Here is a 25360-nt window from a genome sequence, read left to right on the forward strand (position 1 = left end):
AAGGTGTCCTCTTACAACGGATTCTGAAATTCAGCTGCCAGAGTGCAGTGAGCCCATTGTTATATACCGTACAATAGCCTTACATCCCATTGTATGAGATATCTGGACTCTTTCTTGAACTACATGGCTCAGAGGTAGAATAATTCTGACATTTTTCATAGCCTCAGGGGCAAGCCAGCAAGAAAGGGATTTACTCAGCAATACCAACCACTTCACAGCTAGTGTATTTAGTGCAGCACAGTGGCTACAGTTTGCAGTGACACTTATTTCATTGCCATCATTTCAGGTGCTAGTAAACACTGTGATTGTTTCAACTGCTCGATGATGGCACTGTCCTATATGACTTGGTCATAACTTGTCCTATTTTAAGAGCACAAATTTTTACCCATTATCTTTGTGACGTTGCATTCCATATACTTTATGAAAATATGCTTATGAATGTGAATATGATGTAACTGGATTATGCTTTATGCAAAAGGTCTTTTGTAAGGTATCATTATAAATCTTATAGTCTCAAGAGTGTGTTCATCCTATTTGTTTGCATGTATTATTTCTATGTCTGAAGTTAGGAGAATAAGATTTAAACTTGTATTACTGATGTAAACATATTAAGTGGAAGCCATTAAGGGTACTTCAGAGTCAATGAACTGTAAATGGCTATTTACTTGCAAATCTTCCTGTGTACATGTGGGTTAACCCAGGAAGAATGGAGACTAGGAGTCTTACAATGACATGTGACCATGTCACCTGATAATGAAATCCATCTTAAATCTGGTACTTTTCCATTTAGAAGGAGGGGTGGGGACCCAGAGAGACAAAAGTTTCCCGCCCTGTGCCAAAGCTATAAAAGTGGGGGGAGCACGACAAAGGGGTGGCCAGTCATGAGAACCCCTAGTTACCACCTAAGATGTCTGCTGAAACTAACAAGGACTGTACCAGGGGAAAGGATTGGGCCCAGACTAGGAAGGAGTCTAGTCTGTGAAAGCAGCTTATTGGAACATCTCTGAGGGTGCGATATTACCTGTACTCAACTATCAGAGGGTAGCCGTGTTAGTCTGTATCCACAAAAACAACAAAGAGTCCGGTGGCACCTTAAAGACTAACAGATTTATATGAGCATAAGCTTCCGTGGGTAAAAACCCCACTTCTTCAGATGCAAGAAACTGTAATCAGTTTCTTAATGTATTAGGTTAGACTTGCATGTTTTTGCTTTATTTTGCTTGGTGACTTACTTTGTTCTGTCTGTTATTACTTGAAACCGCTTAAATCCTACTTTTTATATTTAATAAAATCACTTTTGTTTATTATGAACCCAGAGTAAGTTATTAATACCTGGGGGAGCAAAAAGCTGTGCATATCTCTCTATCAGTGTTATAGAGGGCGGACAATTTATAAGTTTACCCTGTATAAGTTTTATACAAAAAAAATATATTTGGGGTTTGGATCCCATTGGGAACTGGGTGTCTGGTGCTGGAGAGGTAATCTGCTGAGCAGTTTTTGGTTAAAGTCTCCAGCTTTGGGGGCATGGCCCAGACCCTGAGTCTGTGTTGCAGCAGGCTAGAGTGTCTGGCTCAACAAGGCAGGGTTTCCTGGAAGGGAAAATGGGCTCAGAGGTAATTTCAGCACATCAGGTGACAGTCCCAAGGGGATCTCTGTGACCGAACCCATCACAATCTTTATCTTTAAAAGTAAAACATTAGGAAAAAGACAGGAAAGGAGTATGACAAGCGAAACAGAGTCCTTGATGAGATAAATAATTAGCCATTTGGTAAAGCCACTCTCTCTCATTAGGATAGGAAGAGCTCTACACCTCATTATGGAATCAGACATTTCCCACACGTATCTCACAATTTAAAAAATAAAAATGATATTTAATGGAACCAATCATAGGTGCTGAAACTAATACCTGGTAACCCAGAAGCAATCACTTATGAACTACTAGTAAAAATAACTGTAAAACCACCTGGAAACAAAGGCAAATTTATATTTAGGAGCTGGATATTATATATTCCAATACCATTAATTCATAACTTAACAGAGTTTATACACTTGTATGTACATTGGGAGTCAGATGCATGAATTTCCAAAAATCCAGATGAAAATGTACCTATACACATTCTGAACAAAAAAGTAGCTGCAATTCTTTCAAAATTATTTGAAGCACTGTATTTTGTATATATAAAATTATTATAAGCACTTTTGTCTACTTTTTCTTTATGTAATGGCATTCCTTATTTTTAATTTTTGTATATATTGGTTATGTTCCACAGCAAATCCTAGTTAAGTAAATTCTGCTACTGTTTAGAAAAATTATTTCATGTAAACATATTTGGTATTGTAGATTCCATAATAGAATATAATTATTGTATTCTGAATGCCAAAATGAATATGACAGCTACTAATGTAGACACTAATCAGAATATTGACTATTCATAGATTCAGAGACTTTAAGGTCAGAAGGGACCATTATGATTGTTTAGTCTGACCTCTTGCACAATGCAGGCTTCGGAATCTCACCCACCCACTCCTGTAATAAACCCCGAACCTATGTCTGAGCTACTGAAGACCTCAAATCATGGTTTGAAGACTTCAAGGTGCATAGACTCCTTCAGCAAGTGACCCATGCCCCATGCTACAGAAGAATGCAAAAAACCCCGAGGGCCTCTGCCAATCTGCCCTGGAGGAAAATTCCTTCCCGACACCAAATATGGTGATCAACTAAACCCTGAGCATGTGGGCAAGACTCACCAGCCAGACACCCAGGAAAGAATTCTCTGTAGTAACACAGATCCCACCCCATCTAACATCCCATCATAGGCCATTGGGCATATTTACCGCTAAAAGTCAAAGATCAATTAATTGCCAAAATTAGGCTATCCCATCATCCCATCCCCTCTATAAACTTATCAAGCTTAGTCTTGAAGCCAGATATGTCTTTTGCCCCCACTATTCCCATTGGAAGGCTGTTCCAGAACTTCGCTCCTCTGATGGTTCGAAACCTTTGTCTAATTTCAAGTCTAAACTTCCTGATGGCCAGTTTATATCCATTTGTTCTTCTGTCCACACTAGTACTGAGCTTAAATAATTCCTCTTCCTCCCTGGTATTTATCCCTCTGATATATTTACAGAGAGAAATTATATCTGCCCTCAGCCTTCTTTTGTTTAGGCTAAACAAGCCAAGCTCTTTGAGTCTCCTTTCATAAGACAGGTTTTCTATTCCTTAGATCATTGTACTAGCCCTTCTCTGTACCTGTTCCAGTTTGAATTCATCCTTCTTAAACATAGGAGACCAGAACTGCACACAGTATTCCAGATGAGGTCTCACCAGTGCCTTGTATAACGGTACTAACACCTCCTTAGCTCTACTGGAAATACCTCGCCTGATGCATCCCAAGACCGCATTAGCTTTTTTCACAGCCATATCACGTTGGCAGCTCATAGTCGTCCTGTGGTCAACCAATACTTCGAGGTCCTTCTCTTCCTCTGTTACTTCCAAGTGATGCGTCCCCACTTTATAACAAAAATTCTTGTTATTAATCCCTAAATGGATGACCTTGTACTTTTCACTATTAAATTTCATCCTATTACTATTACTTCAGTTTACAAGGTCATCCAGATCTTCCTGTATAATATCCCGATCCTTCTCTGTATTGGCAATACCTCCCAGCTTTGTGTCAAACTTTATTAGCACACTCCCACCTTTTGTGCCGAGGTCAGTAATAAAAAGATTACATAAGATTGGTCCCAAAACCGATCTCTGAGGAACTCCACTGGTAACCTCACTCCAGCCTGACAGTTCACCTTTCAGTATGACCCACTGTAGTCTCCCCTTTAACCAGTTCCTTATCCACCTTTCAATTTTCATATTGATCCCCATCTTTTCCAATTTAAGTAATAATTCCCCATGTGGAAACGTATCAAATGCCTTACTGAAATCTAGGTAAATTAGATCCACTGAGTTTCCTTTGTCTAAAAAATCTGTTACTTTCTCAAAGAAGGAGATCAGGTTGGTTTGGCACGATCTACCTTTTGTAAAACCATGTTGTATTTTGTCCCATTTACCATTGACTTCAATGTCCTTAACTACTTTCTCCTTCAAAATTTTTTCCAAGACCTTGCATACTACAGATGTCAAACTAACAGGCCTGTAGTTACCTGGATCACTTTTTTTCCCCTTTCTTAAAAACAGGAACTATGTTAGCAATTCTCCAGTCATACGGTACAACCCCTGAGTTTACAGATTCATTAAAAATTCTTGCTAATGGGCTTGCAATTTCATGTGCCAGTTCATTTAATATTCTTGGATGAAGATTATCTGGGCCCCCATTTAGTCCCATTAAACTGTTCAAGTTTGGCTTCTACCTCGGATGTGGCAATATCTACCTCCATATCCTCATTCCCATTTGTCATCCTGCCATTATCCCTAAGCTCCTCATTAGCGTCACTAAAGACTGAGGCAAAGTATTTGTATAGATATTGGGCCATGCCTAGATTATCCTTAACCTCCACTCCATCCTCAGTGTTAAGCGGTCCCACTTCTTCTTTCTTTGTTTTCTTCTTCTTTATATGGCTATCAAACCTTTTACTATTGGTTTTAATTCCCTTTGCAAGGTCCAACTCTACATGGCTTTTAGCCTTTCTCGCTTTATCCCTACATGTTCTGACCTCAATAAGATAGCTTTCCTTGCTGATCCCTCCCATCTTCCACTCATTGTAGGCTTTCTGCTTTTTCTTAATCACCTCTCTGAGATGCTTGCTCATCCAGCTTGGTCTATGTCATAAATATAAAGAGAAGGTTAAACCCCTTTAAAATCCCTCCTGACCAGAGGAAAAATCCTCTCACCTGTAAAGGGTTAAGAAGCTAAAGGTAACCTCGCTGGCACCTGACCAAAATGACCAATGAGGAGACAAGATACTTTCAAAAGCTGGGAGGAGGGAGAAAAACAAAGGGTCTGTGACTGTCTGTATGCTGCTTTTGCCGGGGATAGACCAGGAATGGAGTCTTAGAACTTTAGTAAGTAATCTAGCTAGGTATATGTTAGATTATGATTTCTTTAAATGGCTGAGAAAAGAACTGTGCTGAATAGAATGACTATTCCTGTCTGTGTGTCTTTTTTGTAACTTAAGGTTTTGCCTAGAGGGATTCTCTATGTTTTGAATCTAATTACCCTGTAAGGTATCTACCATCCTGATTTTACAGAGGTGATTTCTTTACTTCTATTAAAAGTCTTCTTGTAAGAAAACTGAATGCTTTTTCATTGTTCTCAGATCCAAGGGTTTGGGTCTGTGGTCACCTATGCAAATTGGTGAGGATTTTTACCAAACCTTCCCCAGGAAGTGGGGTGCAAGGGTTGGGAGGTTTTCATGCAGGTCCCCACATCTGTACCCTAGAGTTCAGAGTGGGGGAGGAACCTTGACAGTCTACAACTCCTGCCTATGAATTTTTTCCCCTTTCTTGGGATGCAGGCTTCTGATAGTTTCTGCAAATTTGATTTGAAGTAATTCCAGGCCTCCTCCACCTTTAGATCCACAGGTTCTTCAGTCCAATCCACTTCCCTGACTAATTTCCTTAATTTTTTTAAGTTAACCCTTTTGAAATCAAAAACCCTAGTCACAGATCTATTTTTGTTTGTCCTTCCATTTAGTTTGAACTGAATTCGCTCATGATTGCTCAAACCAAGGTTATTCCCCTACAACCATTTCTTCTATGAGGTCTTCACTACTCACCAAAACCAAATCTAAAATGGATCCCCTCTTGTTGGTTCAGCAACTACTTGGTGAAGGAATCCATCAGCTATCGCATCCAGGAAAATCTGAGCCCTATTATTATTACTAGCACTTGTCCTCCAGTCTATAACTGGGAAGTTAAAGATTCCCATGATCACACAATTCCCATTAGTATTTAACTTTATTAAAAACATTAAAGAGGTCTCTATCCATATCCAAATCAGATTCCGGTGGTCTATAGCACACCCCAAGCACTATCCCAGGGCAGGCTCCAGTAGCTTTCTTCCCCAGCGTGATTTTTGCCCAGACAGACTCTGTCTTATCCATTCCATCACTTCTTATTTCTTTACAGTCTACCTCATCACTGATATACAATGCTACTCCACCACCTTTGCCTTTATTTCTGTCTTTCCTAAACAGCACATACCCTTCAATATCCATACTCTGGTCATGACTACTATTCCACCATGTTTCTGTTATCCCTGTAATATCTGGTTTCACTTCCTGCACCAGTAGCTCTAGTTTCTCCATTTTGTTATCTAGGCTCCTCGCATTGGTGTACAAACATCTTAATTTTTGCTGTTTGGCTTCGCTCACATTCTTTACCTGATTAAGCACAGACATTCTACCGCCAGTATCACCTATTAGACTGGTATCTAAACTTCCCTTCCTCCTTATGTCCATTCTCCTACCCACAGCTGTATCCTTTCTTACTTCTGAATGTTAATATCCGGCATGGAGATTACTTGGACATCTCTCAACCATCTCCCCCAAATTCCTAGTTTAAAGCTCTCTTAATCAGTTGTGCCAGCCTCCATCCTAGAAGTCTATTTCCGTCCCTACTCAGGTGAAGTCCATTCTGAGAGAACAGTCCTCTGTCCAGGAATGTCTCCCAGTGGCCATACATCCCAAAGCTCTCCTTATAGCACCACTGCCTGAGCCAACTGTTGATCATCGTAATCTTGTCACACCTTTGTTGCCCTTCTCTAGGAAAAGGCAGAATCCCACTGAAGATCACCTGAGCCTCAGTTTCCTTAAGCGTCTTCCCCAGCCTGGCATAGTCTTCCTTGATACATTCCAGCAAGAATCTAGCCGTATCATTTGTTCCCAAATGAAGGACAATCAGTGGATTCCTTCCCGCTCCTGTTAAGATCCTCTTCAGCCTCAGGTCCACATCCCGTATCTTTGCACCCAGCAGACAGCACACCCTTCTGTTCTCTGGATCAGCTCTTGTTACAGGGCTGTCTATTCTTCTCAGTAAGGAGTCCCCAATCATGTAGACCTGCCTTTTCCTGGTGATGGTGCGATTCTCCGGTCTATCCCGTTCCCTCTGGCTGCAAGTCCTCTCGATTCCTATCCTCCCTTTGCAATCCTCTGCAACCCATCCTGTATCCTCCTGGGGCTCATATTTGGTGTTATCTCCATTGATTCTTCGTCTCTTCCTATAGAACTAGCTGCTCTTCTCTTCTTCCTTGCCCTCCCACCTTCAGTGACCACCTGCTGTGCCCCTTCTTCAATTTCCAACTCCACAAACCTGTTCCTCAGCTCTGTTTTTCCTTCACTAGCCCATCTTTTTCTCTGCCTGGTTCTCTTAGTCACACGCTTCCACTGTCCACTTTCCTCACCCAGCAGTCTCCCCTCATGTCTTTGCTCCATCATTTGCTCAAACCCGCTTCTAAACTCAATCAGAGTTTCCACCTGCATCTCCAATCCTCTGATCTTTTCTTCCATCAGCTCTATCAGGCAGCACTTCATGCAGACGAAACTCTTTTCAGATACCTCCTCTAGGATCCTGCACATAGCGCAGCTTCCACATCCAGTCATCTTCATTGTATCTTCCACTGCTTGGGTCACCACCACTGCTGCCTCTGTATCTGTCATAGCCTTCACACCTAAGTCCTGTTAGTCCAGGAAACACAAACCAAACCAACACACCACCACCCACAGCAAAACAAACCCCCCAGCGAGCACCACAACACTTCCAGAACACCACACACTCCCTTCACTAGCCTGTCGGTTCCTCTGCCTGGTTCTCCTAGTCTTCCCCTACTCTATATTTCACCGAGTGCCAGTTTGAACTCTGGCGTGCAGATATGACAAAACCTCATTTATTAAAGAAAAAATCACATTGAAAATATTAAGAAAAATGAATTAATATTAATCAGAGGAAGAAACCTAATATTTTCTTAATATTAACAAATATTTGTATATTTTAAGATCACTTGGTGAAAGATGATGATGTAATGGTCTTAAATAATAGGTAATGCTAGATTAGAATAAGGGAAAGGATGGTCCTGCATCAAAAGTATGTGAGGTCATCTCTCCAGGACCTTAGACAGGTTACTTAACCTCTCTATTCCTTAGTAAATTATAGGTTAGATTAAATGAAGTCAATGCAACCTGAATGTGGTGAGGCTTTGTCTGGCCAACAAGAAGAAAAGGAGTTGTGGCACTGCACCACCACCACAGTGACAGTCCCAGCCCATCCCTCGCCCCCCGAGCATCAGCAGGCACGCTGGAGTGCTGCCCCCACAAGCACCAGCAGGTGCCCCAGAGCCCCCCATGCAGACCAGCAGCTGTGCCCCCAGAGTCCCCCAGAACACCCAAGATTTGGTCAGGGTTATACAGGACAAGTTAGAGACAGGTCACAGGGCCATTAATTTTTGTTTATTGCCCGTGACCTGTCCATGACTTTTACTAAAATTACCCATAACTAAATCTTAACTTTACCCATCAGGAAATATAGTATTGGGTATCCAAGTTATTTAGGGATAACGGGGTACACCTGTCTGACCTCAGCATGGATATATTTTTTGCCAGTATTAGGGTGGGAACTGTTAGCTATCGGGAAATTGTTAGCTGACGATAGAATGAGGCAACCAAGCTAGCTGCTGCCTTCTTTGGCAGGTTCTCATTCCATAGGGGGTCCAGTTCCCTGATAAACCAGTCAGAAGTGGACTTAAAGGAAGGCATCCCCTAAAGATGCTGGCGAAAGTGAATTGGTGCTCCTAATATATAGTATAGTGCCCAACCGCCTTTAACCGTCCTGTAAGAGGAAGGTGGCAGGATTCCAACAACAAGCAGGAACCAGGTTGGGAAGGGGGAAAGCTGGCAGCAGCCCTCCCATACCAATGGGAATGATAAAGGAAAGAATGATGACCTGCACTATACAAGTTATCATCAGGTATTTCTCAGACAAGTTAATAACGTCTCTGCCTAATCAAACCATATTCCTTACATCTTCTCTTTCTTCCTGCATACCCAGGACAATACTTACATATCAGTTAAGACACTGAATGTTAGTCCTATTTGTCCCACTTAAGTAATTCCTCTCTCCTAATGCTGTTTACACCTTTCAGATGCTAGGACATGATTTTAGTATCCAACACGGTCATGTATCCAAACTAGACATAATTAATTCTTTTTATCTTTTCAAGTAAGTTAGTCCCTCCAACCCCTTTATTATTTTTGTGACTTTTCTGTGAATTCCTCCCAGTTCAATAACATTTTCAAGTACTGAGGTGATCTGAACTTAACAGAATAGTCTAGAGATGATCTGACCAGTACAGAGAGTCTATAATTAACCACTATCATGACAAGAGGCAGACACAATTGCATCACAAAATTGTATTTGTATTTTTTGCAGCCATATTACATTACAAATTCTTATCTCATATGCTCTCTGATGTCACCTGCCACCCATAGGTCTCTTTGGTCACTATTGCTTACCAGTTTTCTCTCTCACATTTAAGGTAGGATCCTATCCCACAGCACTAACCTGTATAGCATGGCATGGTCTTGATATAATCTGCACTCAGTTCCCTCCTGGTTTTCCCAATAGCTTATCCACAGCTTGGAGTTCTTAAAGTAACACCCCCCTTTCCAGAGCTTAATTTAGTAAGTATACAATGTAGTCTCCTTTGGCCCTTCATAGCCATACTTGTTCACCCCCTTGTGGCTTCTAATTTAAGCTTGTAGGGAACTCAGTTCCTTCCCATAGGTTAAAGAGATTCCACACTCCTCCTCAGCTGTGAAGCAGGCACGTAGGCTTCCCCCTGCAATGCTCCTCTCCAGGCTGTCTGTCCTCTCTTCTCCCTTGGTTCGCCACCCCCAAAGCCTGATTTTAGGCATATAAACAAAGTCACATGACAAGCAGGAGAAGTAACCTAAGTGTCACAAGTTGGGCTGCACCTCTCATCCCTTAAAGGCCCAGTCACCCTGTGACATCCCTATTCCTGATTATTTCTACTAGTTGTACTAGACTGCATTTTCCTATTTGAATGTCATTGTTATTTCTCAGCTATATTGCTAATCTTGCATTTTTCTCTGTCCTTCCTGTTGTTTTGCATCATCTCCCAATTTAATATCATCTATGAATTTAATTAATATGTTTATCCCCTCTTCCACATCATTAATGAAGATATTAAATAAGACCAGTCCCAAAACCAATTTCTGGAGCCTGGCATATCTCTCTCATGTTGCTACACTGATTAAAAAGGAAATAAGGAAACATAAAAGATAATTATCAAGAGTGATTTACATTATATATTACATAATACAGATATCTGTATACATAGTATATGTATGCATATACATACACATGTAAAATATATGCTGGTGCACACAGGCAGGTGTTTAAAGTCTTATTTGCATCCACAATTTTATGTCTGCAATTAACTGAGGGCATGGAACTTCAGAAAGTTTTTCTATTGAATCTATACATCTAATCTGACTGATTGCCTACAAGACATTTGACATTTACACTATTTTTTCCGTGGGAAGATTTTTTACACAACATGTTTATGGCATACAGTTGAAGAGGGAAAGCCCACTTTTTACTTTTCAAAGACTTTTTTTTTCTTATGACCACAAAAAAATCTTTTTCCATTCTACTCAGTTCTAGTTATTTTATTATACGTACAAGCATAATACTGTTGATGCCAACAGTTTTGGTGATAATTAAGTATTGTAGCTACTGTACTTACATTGGTGAGGTGAATGACTCCTTTAGATGTAACAGAGCAGCCCATAAACCCAACATACTGCAGCTCAGGACAGTGTTCAGCAAATGCTTTTACCGAGTGATCTGTCACCTACACAAAGAGATAGAGAGAAAGCAGTTGAAGATGACACTCTTATCTTCTCAATTCAATGAAATCTAGCAAGCATCTCAGCAACAGTGGTGAACTGTTGGTTCAATAGTTCTCTTTGTCTTGACAGTATGAGCGACAAAGTATAGTGTGCCTACAGGTCTGCAGATATATATGTATGGGATAAAAAAGAATCATCTCCCCCAGCAAAAGAGAAAGACAGTAACTACTAGATGATGGACAGTGAATTTCAAATTTTACTACTGAATTTATCTGTAGGGGAAAAACAATCCATTCCATCTGTTTTTCACATAACTTTGCACAACATCAGAACATCAACAAATGAAAATTATTGCCAGCTCCTGCAGACTCTCACGGTCCCCATTACTGGCTGTGCAGACAGTACTTGAACTATGTTATATTTCAAGAAGATTTTTTACTTCATCTTTCAAACAACTTCCACTAAATCTAAGCCATCTAGAATCAATAAGGTTTTTTCATCTTAAAACACAATCCTAATTTCTTGTCAATGAGTAAATCTTTGACTAACAGAAGTGAATGTATTATACATAGGCTAGCAGTTGTAAATAATGCTTTGTCCTCACTTTCCATACAAGAGACTAATTTTCCAATTTAATCTCTGCTCCTTCCCCTTCTCCCCCCACCTCCCATTATAAGCCAGGTGTACAGGCTGCGTGTTTTGTTATTCTGGAATATTACTTTTTCTACATCTATATCTATCTATATAGAGAGCTTTATAATTAAGTCTATATCTGCAACAAAACTTAATAAAATGTAACATGAGCAATGTGCTGCACTCAATTTGATGCTTAAATATTCTAATATTAGACTTTCTGCACAAAAATGTTCTCTCATTGGAAGGACAATAGTCTGAACTCCCTTCCTTAAACTTTTAGTCTTCTTAAATTTTCAACTCCTTTATATTTTTCCATATTTTACTGTATTTCTCCCAATGGTTTATTAAGGCATGGCTTAAATCAACCAAACCCAATTTTCTCCATCACAGTTTGGAATTCAATTTTACTATCCAGACAATTACATATTTTTACTAGATTTTCTATTCTTCACTACAAATACCTATTTCACACTGGCTTTACTTGTTAAGAATGTCACCTTAGAACTTTATCTACTTTAAGCAGACATTGAAAACTCACCATCCTTAAGTACAGTATATTAAAAGCATAATATAAAAACAAATCAAAAGGGGTACTTTTTAAAAGAAATGAAGCCACTGGCATCAACATTCATCTGATGAAATATTAAGCTCACCTTCAAATGTAATACGTGCCTGAAGCATATTTAAGCTAAGGGTTGTATTAATAAATGCAAAATAGGCATTGTTGCCACTTGTGGTTTTGGGGTTTGTTTGTTTTTTTGAGTTTGCGTTGTTTTGTATTGTATGTTCTCCTGAAGACTTGTTTAAAGCAAAGAATATACAACGTACCATAAACAAATCAAGTCTATGCTTTTATTGTCATGAAACCTCTTCATCATGTTTCCCTTCTCATTTTCCACTTTCCTGAGGTTGAATCAAAACGATGTTCATCATATATAAAGTTATATGCTCAGTTAAAGATAGCAAAGTGCACAAAAGCCTGCTGCCTTAAAGTCATAGATAGTTTTGCCATTGGCCTCAATGGGAATAGGACTGGACCCCAATGTATATATGCTGAAAAAGTTACCGTGCTACAAAAGTTAGCTGATTCTAAGTGCAGTAAAACATACATCTAGATACATCTTGTTTCCTGTCCCTTGGAAGTATGAGGATACTTTGTTTTACACTATAATATTTATCTGCAATAGTAAGAAGAATGATTACTGTATACAGCATTACAACCTCATGTACAGCTCTACAGTACATGTTCTAATTCTGATACAAAAAATAACTTTTCCAATACATTCTAACATGTTCTAAACTTCACTTGTCTCAAGTTTTTCTCTTGAAACACTGTGAGCATTATGACACTATTTCTAGTCTGCAACATTACTTTAAAGAGAGCTCAGAAGCCCTCATTTTTCTTTTCACCTTCTTTTGATTGATCTTCTTTTGCAGTACCATTTTGTTATCTGCCATTCACAGGATGTTTTTGTTCCTCATTAACACATGAGCAACATTTCATCATTTAAAACTGTGCATTCAAAACAGTGCTGAACCACAAACAAATCAACTGGAAAATATTCAAGGTTATGAGAATTAAAATAATATATTTAAAATTTATTTTTATAATCAGTAAAATATGAAAAGAAAGTTAAAATGAATGTTATCAAGAGCATTTTTTCTTCACTAATAGTTACTTAGAATATTTTTTGAAGGTTAACTTCTGACATGTGAAAACGAATGTTCATTTGGGTAAATTTTCCTTTCCATTCACAGTATGCATGTAACGCTCTTAATACAACTAAATGTTGTGTGCATGCACACATGTCCTCTTTGCTGACAAGCACCTTAGAAGAGAATGCTGCTGGGTCCCCACAGGAAGATAGGACTAATTTTAGGCTTCTTGGATCATGAGACAAATTTAAATTCATGATATTTCTATGTGTAGAAAAGCCATTACTGACCTTAGACCAGGATAATTCTGGAGGGAAATTCCACATTTTGGAGTAGAAGGAAAAATAGAACAATGTGGGAAACACCAAAGAATTTTTTAAAGCTTTTAAGGAGCTTGAAAAGTTAAAAAAAATACTGGAGGAGATTGATTAAGACACACAGGAATGATCAGCAAGCCTGCCTCAGTTTTCCCTTTCTTGACAGGGTCCCCAGTAACTCCACACCATAGCTTTTCACATATAAACAGCCTTTCATGTGCTTAATTTATTACCCAAAATCCCACAACCATAGTTCAAAATTCTCCAGTCCAACAGTCCATCAACACGCCACCTCACCATGCTCTGGCTCTTAGGTATAGCTGCAGTGTTCCTCACTGTGCCTGACCCAGGCCCCTCCAGCAGGGGTGCTTCTCTGCCTTGTTTCCTTTCCTGGTATAGTTCCAGCTCTTGCCTGGAGAGATCAGTGGGCTCACTCCTCCATTATTCCCCAGCCTTCAGCCCTTTCTAGCCTTCCTACTTCAGCTCTCTGGCTTAGAGAGCCAGCAGGCATCTCCCACTGATGCTCTCAGACTTCATCCCTCACCAGCCCGCTCTGCCTGTGGTTGTCTGGCCTGGAGAAGGTTTGTAGCTGACCCCTAGCTGCCTTCTGCTTTCACCAGCTCGATGTGCCCCCAGTGCCCAACTAGGGAATTCTCACTGCTCCCTTCTTCAGGAGCATCCCCTCTCTGAAGCTCGTAGCACAGCTCTGCTCTTGTTCTGAGCTCTCTCTATTCTCAGGACTCTCCCATCTCACCCTGGATTTTGAACACACTCCCCCACTCTGGACACTGGGATCTGAACTCTCCCTTCTCTGGGTTCTGGACTTTCATTTATAATTCCCAGAGATAGTCCTACCCTCCCTCATTATACCAAACCATAGCACATCTGGACTGGAACAGGAGAGCTGGGTCCAATTTCATTTGAGGGGCCATCTACCCTGTTACAGATGGATTTCAGTGGCAGTCTGCAACTTTATTGAGAACTTTGCACACATTCCTTCCAGATCAGGGCAGCAACAAAAGCAGCACTGGAGGGGTTTGGCTCCCCAAGGGTCCTGTCACTGGAAATAGGACTGTTAAGGGACCTATGTTCACTCTAGTGATGGGTTACTGGGGTAGACAAAGAGCGTAAGAGGGCCACTGAAAGCCTGGGGACATTTAAAATGGGGGAGGGGGGAATGATAGCCAACTGGCTGCTCTACTCCCCCCTTTAGCCAGACAATGGAAGGCAGAGAAATCACCTCCCCCACACCCGCCCAACGCACATTCCTCCATTCACTGATATTGGAGGAGAGGCTAGCTCTGACGCTCCCTCCTCCACCTCATCTTGGAGTATGAGCATCATTTCTTTCAGTCTGGAGTAACATTCCCTCCCCCTGCTGATATGGAGTGGGCAAATAGTGGGTTAGATTGTCAAATACCATAGATTTATGATAAGGCTCTGCAGTTTCTCAAATTAATATTAAATATATGACTAATATTAAATACATGACAAACATGTCAAATATTTGACTTGTTTGCAAATAATAAAATTACTAAACTTCACAATGCTTTCCTGCTAATACATGAATGTACTCAACAAAACATTTTACATACCAAGTAATCTTTGCACAAAGGATATTTTACTGGTAAAACAGGTTCTTACTTGAGTGAACCTTTTCAATGTCATATGTAATTTCAGTATACACCCAATCAAATATGGTCTCTCACTCCTTTTCTACAGTATGCAAGTCATATGTTTTCTGGTCTCATAGAAATTATTTACATTATGCATGAATTGATTAAATTTTAGACAGACATCAATAGGGTATTGCTAACATACACAAGTGCTCTTAAATATTGACTTGCAAAAACCAGTACTGCACTGAAACAGCTTAACAACTTTGGACTCAGTTCAATAATAGATAGCCTCCTTGGCTGCCAGTCAGCAGAAATTCCACTAACTTTGGAGGCTAATGTAAATTTTCAAGGGGAAATTATAAAATTTCTTTGGTCAGCACTGTAATTTCCTAGTTAACATTCCTCACCATACTTGTACTCAGGAGTTCCTGAATTTTTTCAGCCCAAATGCTATACACGGCAAATGGATATTTTAATGTTGCAGTGTCCAGTGAGTATGCAACAGATGTCACCAGACATTTTAATAATCAGAAATTCTAACACATGGCTGCTCTTTTCCCTGGCTGCGATAAAAAATGGAAATCAACTGGGACATGATTAAAGCGACAGACATCTATGGAAAAATGGATCTAAGTCCTTCAGTGTCTGGCCAGATATTTAGTGTGAGATGTGTTTAGGGTAGCTGTTTTGATTTGATATTTTGGGAGGTGGAAGAGATGGATTGGGAGGGGGGTTTTTTTCAAACAAACAAAAAATACCTTTGTGGCCAAATACTTTAGCATTGCATCCAGCCAGAATCATTGATAACAGTATCCCATTACCAAACCTAACTTGGACATTACTTTTCCTTGCAAAGAGTCAACATGCCTACAGAAAATGCAATGTTTTCATCTGGAGAGAAGTGTTTCAAAAATTTTGAGAGTTATTCAAATGGAGGTATATGCATCTTTAAAAAAAAAACAAAAAAAAAACCTACCTTAACCACAAGACCACACTTCTTGCCTCATTCAGTACACACCTTCCAACTTCTGCAACAAATGAACCAAAGGTCACTACACATCTCTGATTCATCCTGAGAGTAGGTCCATCCTGTGCACTGAATGAGGCAGGGGTTTTGTGGAAAAAATAGTATGTGATCATGTAATTAAAAACTGTATCAAAATGCAAATGCTCAAGGAGGCCAAATTAAGATTGCACAGACAAGCTTAATGCTAGCTAGCATCTTCTAAACTTTGAGTGCTTAACTTTGTATTCTTAATGTTCTTTTATTAGTATTTTGTGTTTGCTATTTATATAGAGATTTATATATAAATAGAACATGTATATAAATAGACAGACATCAATACATAAGAACAGACAACGGACATATATAACAAGTGTACGATTTCAGCTCAGAACACAAAACACGTGTGTGTGTGTGTGTGTGTGTGTGTGTGTGTGAGAGAGAGAGAGAGAGAGAATGAATTATAATATTTTATAGGACGAGCTGGTAACATTCAGGTTGCACTTTACATTATGAAAACTTTTTACAGTCTTTTATTTGAGAAGCTTCCCCAACTCCACTGCTTGCAGAAGACCTTTGATATTCAGCAAAGAGAACGCCCTCAAATTACAGAAGTTCCCTTTCTTTGTCCCAGGAAATTCCATTCAGCTTTTGCTAAGATACAAAGTGTAAAAATCGCCATTTCCTTTCTTTCACAAATGGGCCTAAGGAAAACACTGGCAAAATAATAATGGAACATGAAAATTCTAGGCCAAGTACACACTGCTGCCAAAGCAGCAGCAGCAGCTGTACTGGGAAAACCTGGGAAATCCTCAGCTCTAATCCTTATACCACACTAAATCAGACCTCCCTATCTTTGGTGTTTAAAACCTTCATCCAGGTAAGAAGAGATCAGAGAGAAAGAGGAAGACTGGCCAGCTGGACCAAGTTGGGCTCTCCAACTTTCTGATTCCCCCCCAGAGGCACCCTCTATACCCAGCTAACATAGTTAGTTCTGTAGGTCAAGTAAGAACAGCCTGCATTGCAATGGTGAAAGTTTAGGGCGCCAATCCTGATGACGATGCAATATATGAAGGCTATTTACAGTTGCAGATAATGGAATTTTCTTTCATTTCCTTTAAAAAAAGCAACTAAGAAATTACACAAAGTTTGTGTTAAAAATGTTATTTAGGTTGCAAAATCAAGCACTTGAAAGTTAGGAAATGTCAGATTTAGTGACTGTACAATCTTAATTCTGTGCCTTTGTATGTGTGCATTATGATAATCATTACTTACATGATCACATAATTTGTTTTTAGTGAACCCCTGCATCATTCAGTCCACAGTATGGAAGCACAAGAGTCAGAATTAAGGTTGCAGAGGCAACTGTAAATTTGGGATTTCCTAATTTCTGAGTGCTTGACTTTGCAACCAAAATAACTTTCTTTTCCTTATCTTTCTTTGCATGTAAATACACATAGGTTAGTCAGTGCAACTCAAAGCAAATCAAAGAATATACTATAGTTCTACTAAAAATGACCCCTTGTCAACAAGGGCACAGAAATTCGCAACTAATCACATTACAAAAGTACATTAGTGCTCATTGAGGAATCTGTAATAATTTGATTGCCTGTTCGACCTTCATTGACTTTCGCTCACTCTGCCTTGTTCAATGCTAGTCTTGCTTTGAAATAGTCATATAAGCTGATGAGCAGAGATTTATAAGTTATGCACTAAAGCATTGTGAATGGGAAAGACATTGGCCTGGAACTAATGGCACAGATATTTTTCACCTATTAAAATGATCTATGATAAGTTAGGCCTGGCTTAACCATTTTCCTTTAATTTATTGGACTAGTTTCTATTATTGCAGTTCTGCATTATTTTATTCAAATTCACTATTTTGGATATTCTGAATTAAATTCACTAAATATTAGCCTATTTGGTATTCTATTCAAGTTTCAAGCCTGCAAAAAAAGATTATCTCTGAAGCAAAGGTGATAATTCTAAACAAGAATGAAAAATAACACAAGCTACTTAACTTTCAACAAAAAATACTGAAAATAACTGATTAACAAAGTTAAAGAGAAGCTGAAACAGAAATAATTGGAAATACATAAAAGGAGATAATGTTATAAATAAAGCTTGGATTAAAATAGGAATTGTGTTCCCTAACTTATACATGCATATTAAAAATTGATGTTAATGTGCAACATGCCATTCTTATTTTTCCAGATTTTCTTTCTCCATGCAGAAAGATTTTCAGGGCTCATATAAGCCAGACTGAATTTTTGTTGTTGTTGTTTCTTTTAGTTGAATTCAGCTTTATGTTTAAAGAAAGTTAGTGTTTTTAATGGTCACAAATTGACAAATGCAAGGAAATTCAAAATTCAAACTAAAACACTTTTACTTAACTGGTGCACAGGCACTAAACCACACTTTACCCAGTATGAACTCACCTGAGACTCATACATTACTGTACATAATCTCACCTTTAATATCAAGGACCATATTTTTAAAAATGGAACCCAATGCATACAAACAAAATAGGTCTCTGTCAGCTCACCCTGAAATCCTTCCTGCACAACAACATGTTGGTGTGCAGCCCCCAGCTAGTTGTGTTCTGTGTCACACAAGGTGTGCGCACCCTAGCTTAGCCTGCACAGTATGGTAGTACTAGGACCCAGGTGGTGCCTCCCCCATCCTTACGCCTACCATGTGCGCTTGGGGGAAAGTAGCAAAGTAGAGCTGGATTCCTGTGGATGGAGAGTGTTCTTTGTTATGCAGGACAGTGAGTTAACCCACTGGCTTACAGGAACTATAATAGAGCCACTGGATTTTGGGACATCCAAGCCTGCAGAGGAAGGCAGTATTTGTCCCTTTAGCTGTACTAAGGGCTATTTTTAAGGATCACCTGCAAAGAAAAAATTGTTTGAGCCCTTTTCTGCTTCTTCACAATGGATAAATGGAGATACCTCTTGTCTTCAGTGGGAACAAGATTGGCCACTCATGTGAATTCATGCGCACCCACCCACTGACCCTCACTGGTTGATTGAAATATAATTTTCTAAAAGAAACTACAAGGGTATGCTTTCATAGAAATTAGAAGTGGAAAAAACCTATTCTGTCATCTCAATGACCACTTGCCAGCATGACGATCCCCTTAAGAGTATTCTTTCCAGGGCTTTCTTCGCCTTTTATTACGAAGGCTATGCCACAAACCAAGAGAAATCACTGTTAGAAACCTTTTTTCTGATCATTAGTCTAACATTTCCCTTTTCTTTTTCTTGGTACACTTATAAAAAGGTTATATAAAGCTACAGTTAAAACCAAACCATAACATTTTGAACAGACTGTGTGTGTAATTACTTTTTTTTTTTAAAAAAAGGAAATGAAAGCAAATTCCATATCTGCAAATTAAACAGCCCTCATATCATGCATCATCTTCAGGATTGGAGGCCTAAATTTTCACCATGTCACTGCGGACCATTATCACTTGAGCCACAAAGGTGCCTTTTGGAGGGAACTCAGAAGGTTGGACAGCCCAACTTGGTACAGCCTGGCCACTCTTCCTCTTTCTCGGTTCTCTTCTAACCTGGATATATAAGTATATGAAGAATTTCTGTCTATCCTTCGTGTTTAAATCTTTCAAGTACCTGTGAATTTATTTCCTGTGTAGTCATCATTTAGCTAACCTAAAAGTACATATATTTTAATCTTAAATAAAACTACCAGCCCCTTAACTATTTCCAGATCTCGTTCCTAAAATGCCTCCAATTTTTCCATCTTTCTGATAATGAAGAGCCCAGGAGGCATCTCAATATCACAGAGGCTGTCACACCAGAATAATAAGAGAGTGGGATTATCACAGTCCTGTCCCATGACATGATACTTCTGCATCCCCAGCTGCATGGCTGTTTTTAGTTCTAGAATATTTAATCCAGTGTAAAGACACACTGCCAAAATGAATAATTTTAAGATAAGAAATCAATCTTTTCCAAGAATTGCCAACACACTGGTACTGAGATACCAAAGTTATCTTCTTGCAGCTTCTTTTATCTTGAAGTCTTAAGGGCACCCATAAGTTTGTGTAATCGATACTTATTACACAGATTCAGATTCTCAATGGCTCCTTACCCCCTTCTTTAAACTCTGGACCAGTGGTTCTCAACCAGGGATACATGTACCCCTGGGGGAACACAGAGATCTTCCAGGGGTACATCAACTCATCTAGATCAGTGTTTCTCGAACTGTGGGGTTTGACTCCCAGGGAAGTCGCAAGGTGAGTTTAGGGGGGTTGCAAGTGCAGGGCTGGCATTAGAGGGTGGCAAGCAGGGCAACTCTCTGGGGCCCCACACCAAAAGGGCCCCCGTGAAGCTAAGTTACATGTTTCAGCCCCAGGCAGCGAAGCTCAGGCTTCAGCCCTCTCATTCAGAGCTCCGGCTTCAGACAAGACTCAAGTGAAAAACAGGCTCGAATATCACACTGAAATCTAAGTACAATATTTATATTCCAATCAGTTTATTTTATAATTATATGATAAAAATGAGAAAGTAAGCAATTTTTCAGTAACAGTGTTCTATAATACTTCTGTATTTTTGTGTCTGACTTTGTAAGCAAATAGTTTTTAAGTGAGGTGAAACTTGGGTACACACGACAAATCAGACTCCTGAAAGGGATACAGTAGTCTGGAAAGGTTGAGAACCACTGCTCTAGACCATATTTTTTTCCAAATATTTCCATGGCTTCCACTAATCTATTCATTAAGGAGAAAAAGAATAATTAGTATAAATTAATATTTTTGGATTATAAACTGTAAGAATATAATTTGTCATCTGACTTGTACAAATACCTTTCAATATACTAACTTCAGCCACGCTACTGCTCTTAATCTTCAAATGTTGTTAGCAACTTCTGAAAATGATTTATAAGAGCAATAGTCCTTAAGTCCTCAGTGATTCCCACATTTAATGCTAAAGACTTTACTGTCAGAACATTCAGATCAGCCAAATAATAGCTAGCCAATTGGTAACTGATGATAATAACATGTGCTAACATGGTATTTATCGGCTACTGTTCAGGCAATGACATGGTTGGATTTGGTAAAACTACTTCAAGCATATCACAACAGCTATACACAAACACACATTTTTAAAAATTTATATTTACAATCATACATAACTACAACAAATCTAAGGACATAAAACTATAACAATGAAAATCCACACAATTTTCCCTACAGAATTCACTACTGTGAACTTTAGAATAAATACATTTATAAATATGCCAGAGGAGAAATTTGGGGGAAATGGTTTTACCAGCTTTTATTGCAACAGGGGAGTAGGCTCCTTTATAACACAGAAGAAATGAAAATGTTTAAAGTTATGACAACTACTTGAATATTATAAGGCAAGAGGTAAGGAAAACTGTTCCTATTTCTGTGTACCCTTCTTGCGAATACAGACAAAAGCAAGAGTACTATTGTAAACGGAGATTACTGTAAATGTACTACTAAAAATCAGTTCAGAAAAGAAATTCGGTTACCACATTGCTAAAGCATGTCAAATTACAAAAGCATAATTAAAGATGAGACTTACTCCTCCATTTTGTCTAAAAGGATAAGGCAGTTGTGACAATTGCTTCAATGCAAGCGATTGATCCACTTAATCGGAGAGGTTTATGGTCAATCCCTTATTATAGAATAGCACTGAAAACATTTAGATCATTTAAAGTCAGATTAAAGAGCACTTGGGGAAAGTATTGCCTTCTGAGTAATAAACTGTGAGCATGGTGGTATTATTTTAGAGGAATTTTTAGTAAACGTGCTCAACATTACAATGACCATCACCAAAGAGATTTTAACAAATGAATTAGTTGCTGTCATTTTGTAGTTCATATCTGAGGGTTTGTCTGAGGAATGTAGAAAAATTACCTTGGAAATGTATGAGTAATTATATTATACAATTCTGAATACAGTCCAACCTCAGTAATCTGAGCCCCAGTTAACAGAGTTTCAGTTATGAGAATGCCAACTAAAGCCCAAGAGATTTGTCTGAAGCCTCAGTCAAAAGCTAAGCTCTGCATACCAGAGCTCTTGTGCCGCTCAGCCCTGAAAAGCTCTTAAAAAGCCATAGGAGCCAGCAAGTTTGGGAAAAGTAGCCTTTGACCTTTCTGTCATCCCTAGATGCATACTTCAGGGCCCAGCTTTTGGGTGTCATACTGCCACCACCAGCACTGTCAGTATCTTTGCATAATTAGGGATGTTTTGTATTAAATCAAGCTATATGGCTGGGAAAATAAGAGAAACTAATTTGTAAATAGAAAAGGAGTAGTTGTGGCACCTTAGAGACTAACCAATTTATTTGCGCATAAATTGGTTAGTCTCTAAGGTGCCACAAGTACTCCTTTTCTTTTTGCGAATACAGACTAACACGGCTGTTACTCTGAAACCTGTAATTTGTAAATGAGCACTGGCACAGTAATCAATCAAAATGTTCCTTTTACTATAATTGATTCAAAGTTTTTCTATGAAGACATCAGAGCCTATCAGAAGAGGAGATACAATTGTGATACTGTCCTTCAAAAGGAAAGAGGAGGAAAAAAGCAATACATTGCTTTACAATAAGGCACAATGAATCTACCTTGTCACTGTCAAGTTAAGCATATACAAAACAGCCTAATTCAAAAATTTGCAGTTACCTAGTACTTTTTCTATACCAAACAGAGGAGTTGTATTTTTCATTTGTACATAACGTGAAAGCAAGTACCCGTCTTACACATCTGCCAAACATGGCTAACTGTTATTCACGATTCCTGTGACAGTCCCTCTACACTATTATCTTACAGAGCATTTATGACAAACGATTAATTTGCAAAACAAATTTCTTCACTTTTTACATGTGAAGAGCTATGGACAGAGGCTTCCTGATTCAGAGAAGCTAAGATAGAGGCAGTTGCTCAACAAGGCAAGATGGCTGAACAGAGTGGGGATGAGTGCTAGGCAACGCAACTTAAGAGCCCCTAGGGATGGAAGCTTTGGGGGGCTTTTGCCTTTCACAGCTACTGGTGCTATTACCACCCTGTCCTACAAGGAGGATAGGAAGGAAGCAGAGGACTCACTGTTAAGGACTCTCTGCCCCTGGTTTTCTATTTTCCTGGCACACACTCGTTTCTTTTCCTCCCTCTTTTTTCAGGATTGGGAAGAGAAAAACTTAGGCATGAGAACAGAGGCATGCTTCATGCTTCCAGGAACAGGAGGCAAAGAAAAAAAAACTGTTAAATACAGTATGACAGATGTGCCGGGACCTTATATACAGGGCGTGCACACTGATTCGTCTATTCACCTCCTCATAGATGAAGCTATAACACTGTATATTCTGGAATGTCCCTATTGGTTGAATAAGAAAAGAGGAACATACATCAAAGACTAAATGTAACTTGCAATCACAGATGAGCTTGAAAGAAGCCTAAAAGAGATGCCTCCCTAGAAATGAGTATTCATTATTACATTTTTAATCTGAACTGTTAAATTGTTCAGTTTCACTGAAATCCATTTCTACATCAGGCTGCAGCAACCATTTTTGGGTATAGAGGCAATTAAAGGCACCTTCCCTTAGCATGCCAGGGGCACTCATTAACATTTATTTCTAACCTTTATTAATAAAGAAAGTTTAATAGAAATTGATCATGCTACCTTAAAGTGCGCAAATATAAAACTCAGAATTTAAAGTGGTAGTATTGAGTTAGATGGGAATACGGCTCTCTCTCTCTCTCTCTGTCACACACACACGGTATGGGGGCACATTTCCACACAGACAAAATTGCTGGAAAACAGCTTCAATATAAATACATAAAAAAGGACTTATCTAAAATTTAAGTGAAAGGTTCTCACAGAATTTAAAAGAAATGGTACAGATGCTTACTTTTTACAAATGGCATACTGTATTTAAATGATAATTGGAGCAAACATTCTGGGAAAGCAACCAGTGCTGAAGTGACTATTTAAATTCACAAATCCCTACAGTAATTACAAAACATCTGCAAAAGATAAGATGACGATAATTTATCATTATTCTTCAATGTACAAGACATCCAAATTTCATTAATGGTTCAGTACTATGCCCACCTTATCTAAATGCTTTTGGTCACATTACTAATTTCTTAAGGCTCAGTACAACAGCTGGATAATTTAACTGTGGATTTATTCAAAAAGGCAACTCAAGAGCTCTGGGTTAAATCTGCAGTAATATATAGAGCTTTCAGGTTTATTGCCAACTCAGTATTATAAACATGGAGGGGAGAGGGAGTGGCAGGGGGATAACAGACTCCTGTGCTCTAGTCTCAGCAGGTAAGGAAATTATCCAATTTTCTTTTTTCATTTTAATTATTTGTAATATTTACAGTTATACATTCTCTTCATAATATGGCTTTATAAAACTTTTCTAGGTTTTTTTTTACCCTATAAAAGAGAAGTAATCTTATAAACATGCAGTCCTTCATAAAACAGATTATAGTTGCTCAAGTGAGCTATATTACCATATGACAATAAAAGTTCTAGATTATTAACCAAAAAAATGAATGTTCATGTCTTAATTTAGCTGATTGTTTCAAAACAAGGGGAAAGTTATGTTGCCAAAATTGCAAGTCCAATTTCTGAACATCAACAATAAACTGAAAATTTTACTACAGTGGACATTTTCAATAATGAATTTTACAGAAGACCTACACATGTTCTAGTAACAGGACACATGAAATATACATTAGTGTTTAAAGCTGAAATCTAAACATGGAATATAACAAAGCTCTAACAAGATCCAGTGGCTGGAAGTTGAAGCTTGACAAATTCAGACTGGAAGTAAGGCATACATTTTTAATAGTGAGGGTAATTTACCATAGTGTTGTGGTGAATTGTGCATCACTGACAATTTTTACACCAGGATTGGATCTTTTTTACAAAAAGATATGCTCTAGTTCAAACAGGAATTAATTCAGCGAAATCCAATGGCCTCTATTACAAAGGAGGTCAGACTAATGAGTCTGCAATGGCCCTTCCTGGCCTTATAGTATATTATTTCTAATACAGAGCCAAAACCTGAAACTCAGGTGAACCTTACGAATGGGAATAGTCCCACGGAAGTCAGGGAAGCTACTCACGTGCATAATGACTAGTTCTATGACTATGGGCTTGTCTACTTGAGGTGGTTAAATCAGATTAGTTCAAATTAATCTGGTCTGAAAATGCTTGTGTTCACACAACACAATTCACTATAGTGCACTAACTCTGCATTTATCACAAACCCTGCAGTCCTCTTTCAAAATGGAAGATGTTTTAT

General features: G+C 38.8%; 1 protein-coding gene across 9 annotated transcripts in view; it reads right to left on the minus strand.

Moving 5' to 3' along the window:
• The window catches only part of FBXL17 (F-box and leucine rich repeat protein 17), a 475047-nt gene that overhangs the window by 330108 nt on the left and 119579 nt on the right, over window positions 1–25360 (minus strand). For all 9 annotated transcript variants that reach the window (XM_007059572.4, XM_037903338.2, XM_037903339.2 and 6 more), the window contains exon 5: window positions 10713–10820. In XM_007059572.4, the coding sequence (XP_007059634.2) occupies window positions 10713–10820 (108 nt within the window). The remainder of the gene's footprint in view (window positions 1–10712; window positions 10821–25360) is intronic.

Source organism: Chelonia mydas, chromosome 5 (assembly GCF_015237465.2).
Source record: "Chelonia mydas isolate rCheMyd1 chromosome 5, rCheMyd1.pri.v2, whole genome shotgun sequence".
Taxonomy (NCBI): domain Eukaryota; kingdom Metazoa; phylum Chordata; order Testudines; family Cheloniidae; genus Chelonia; species Chelonia mydas.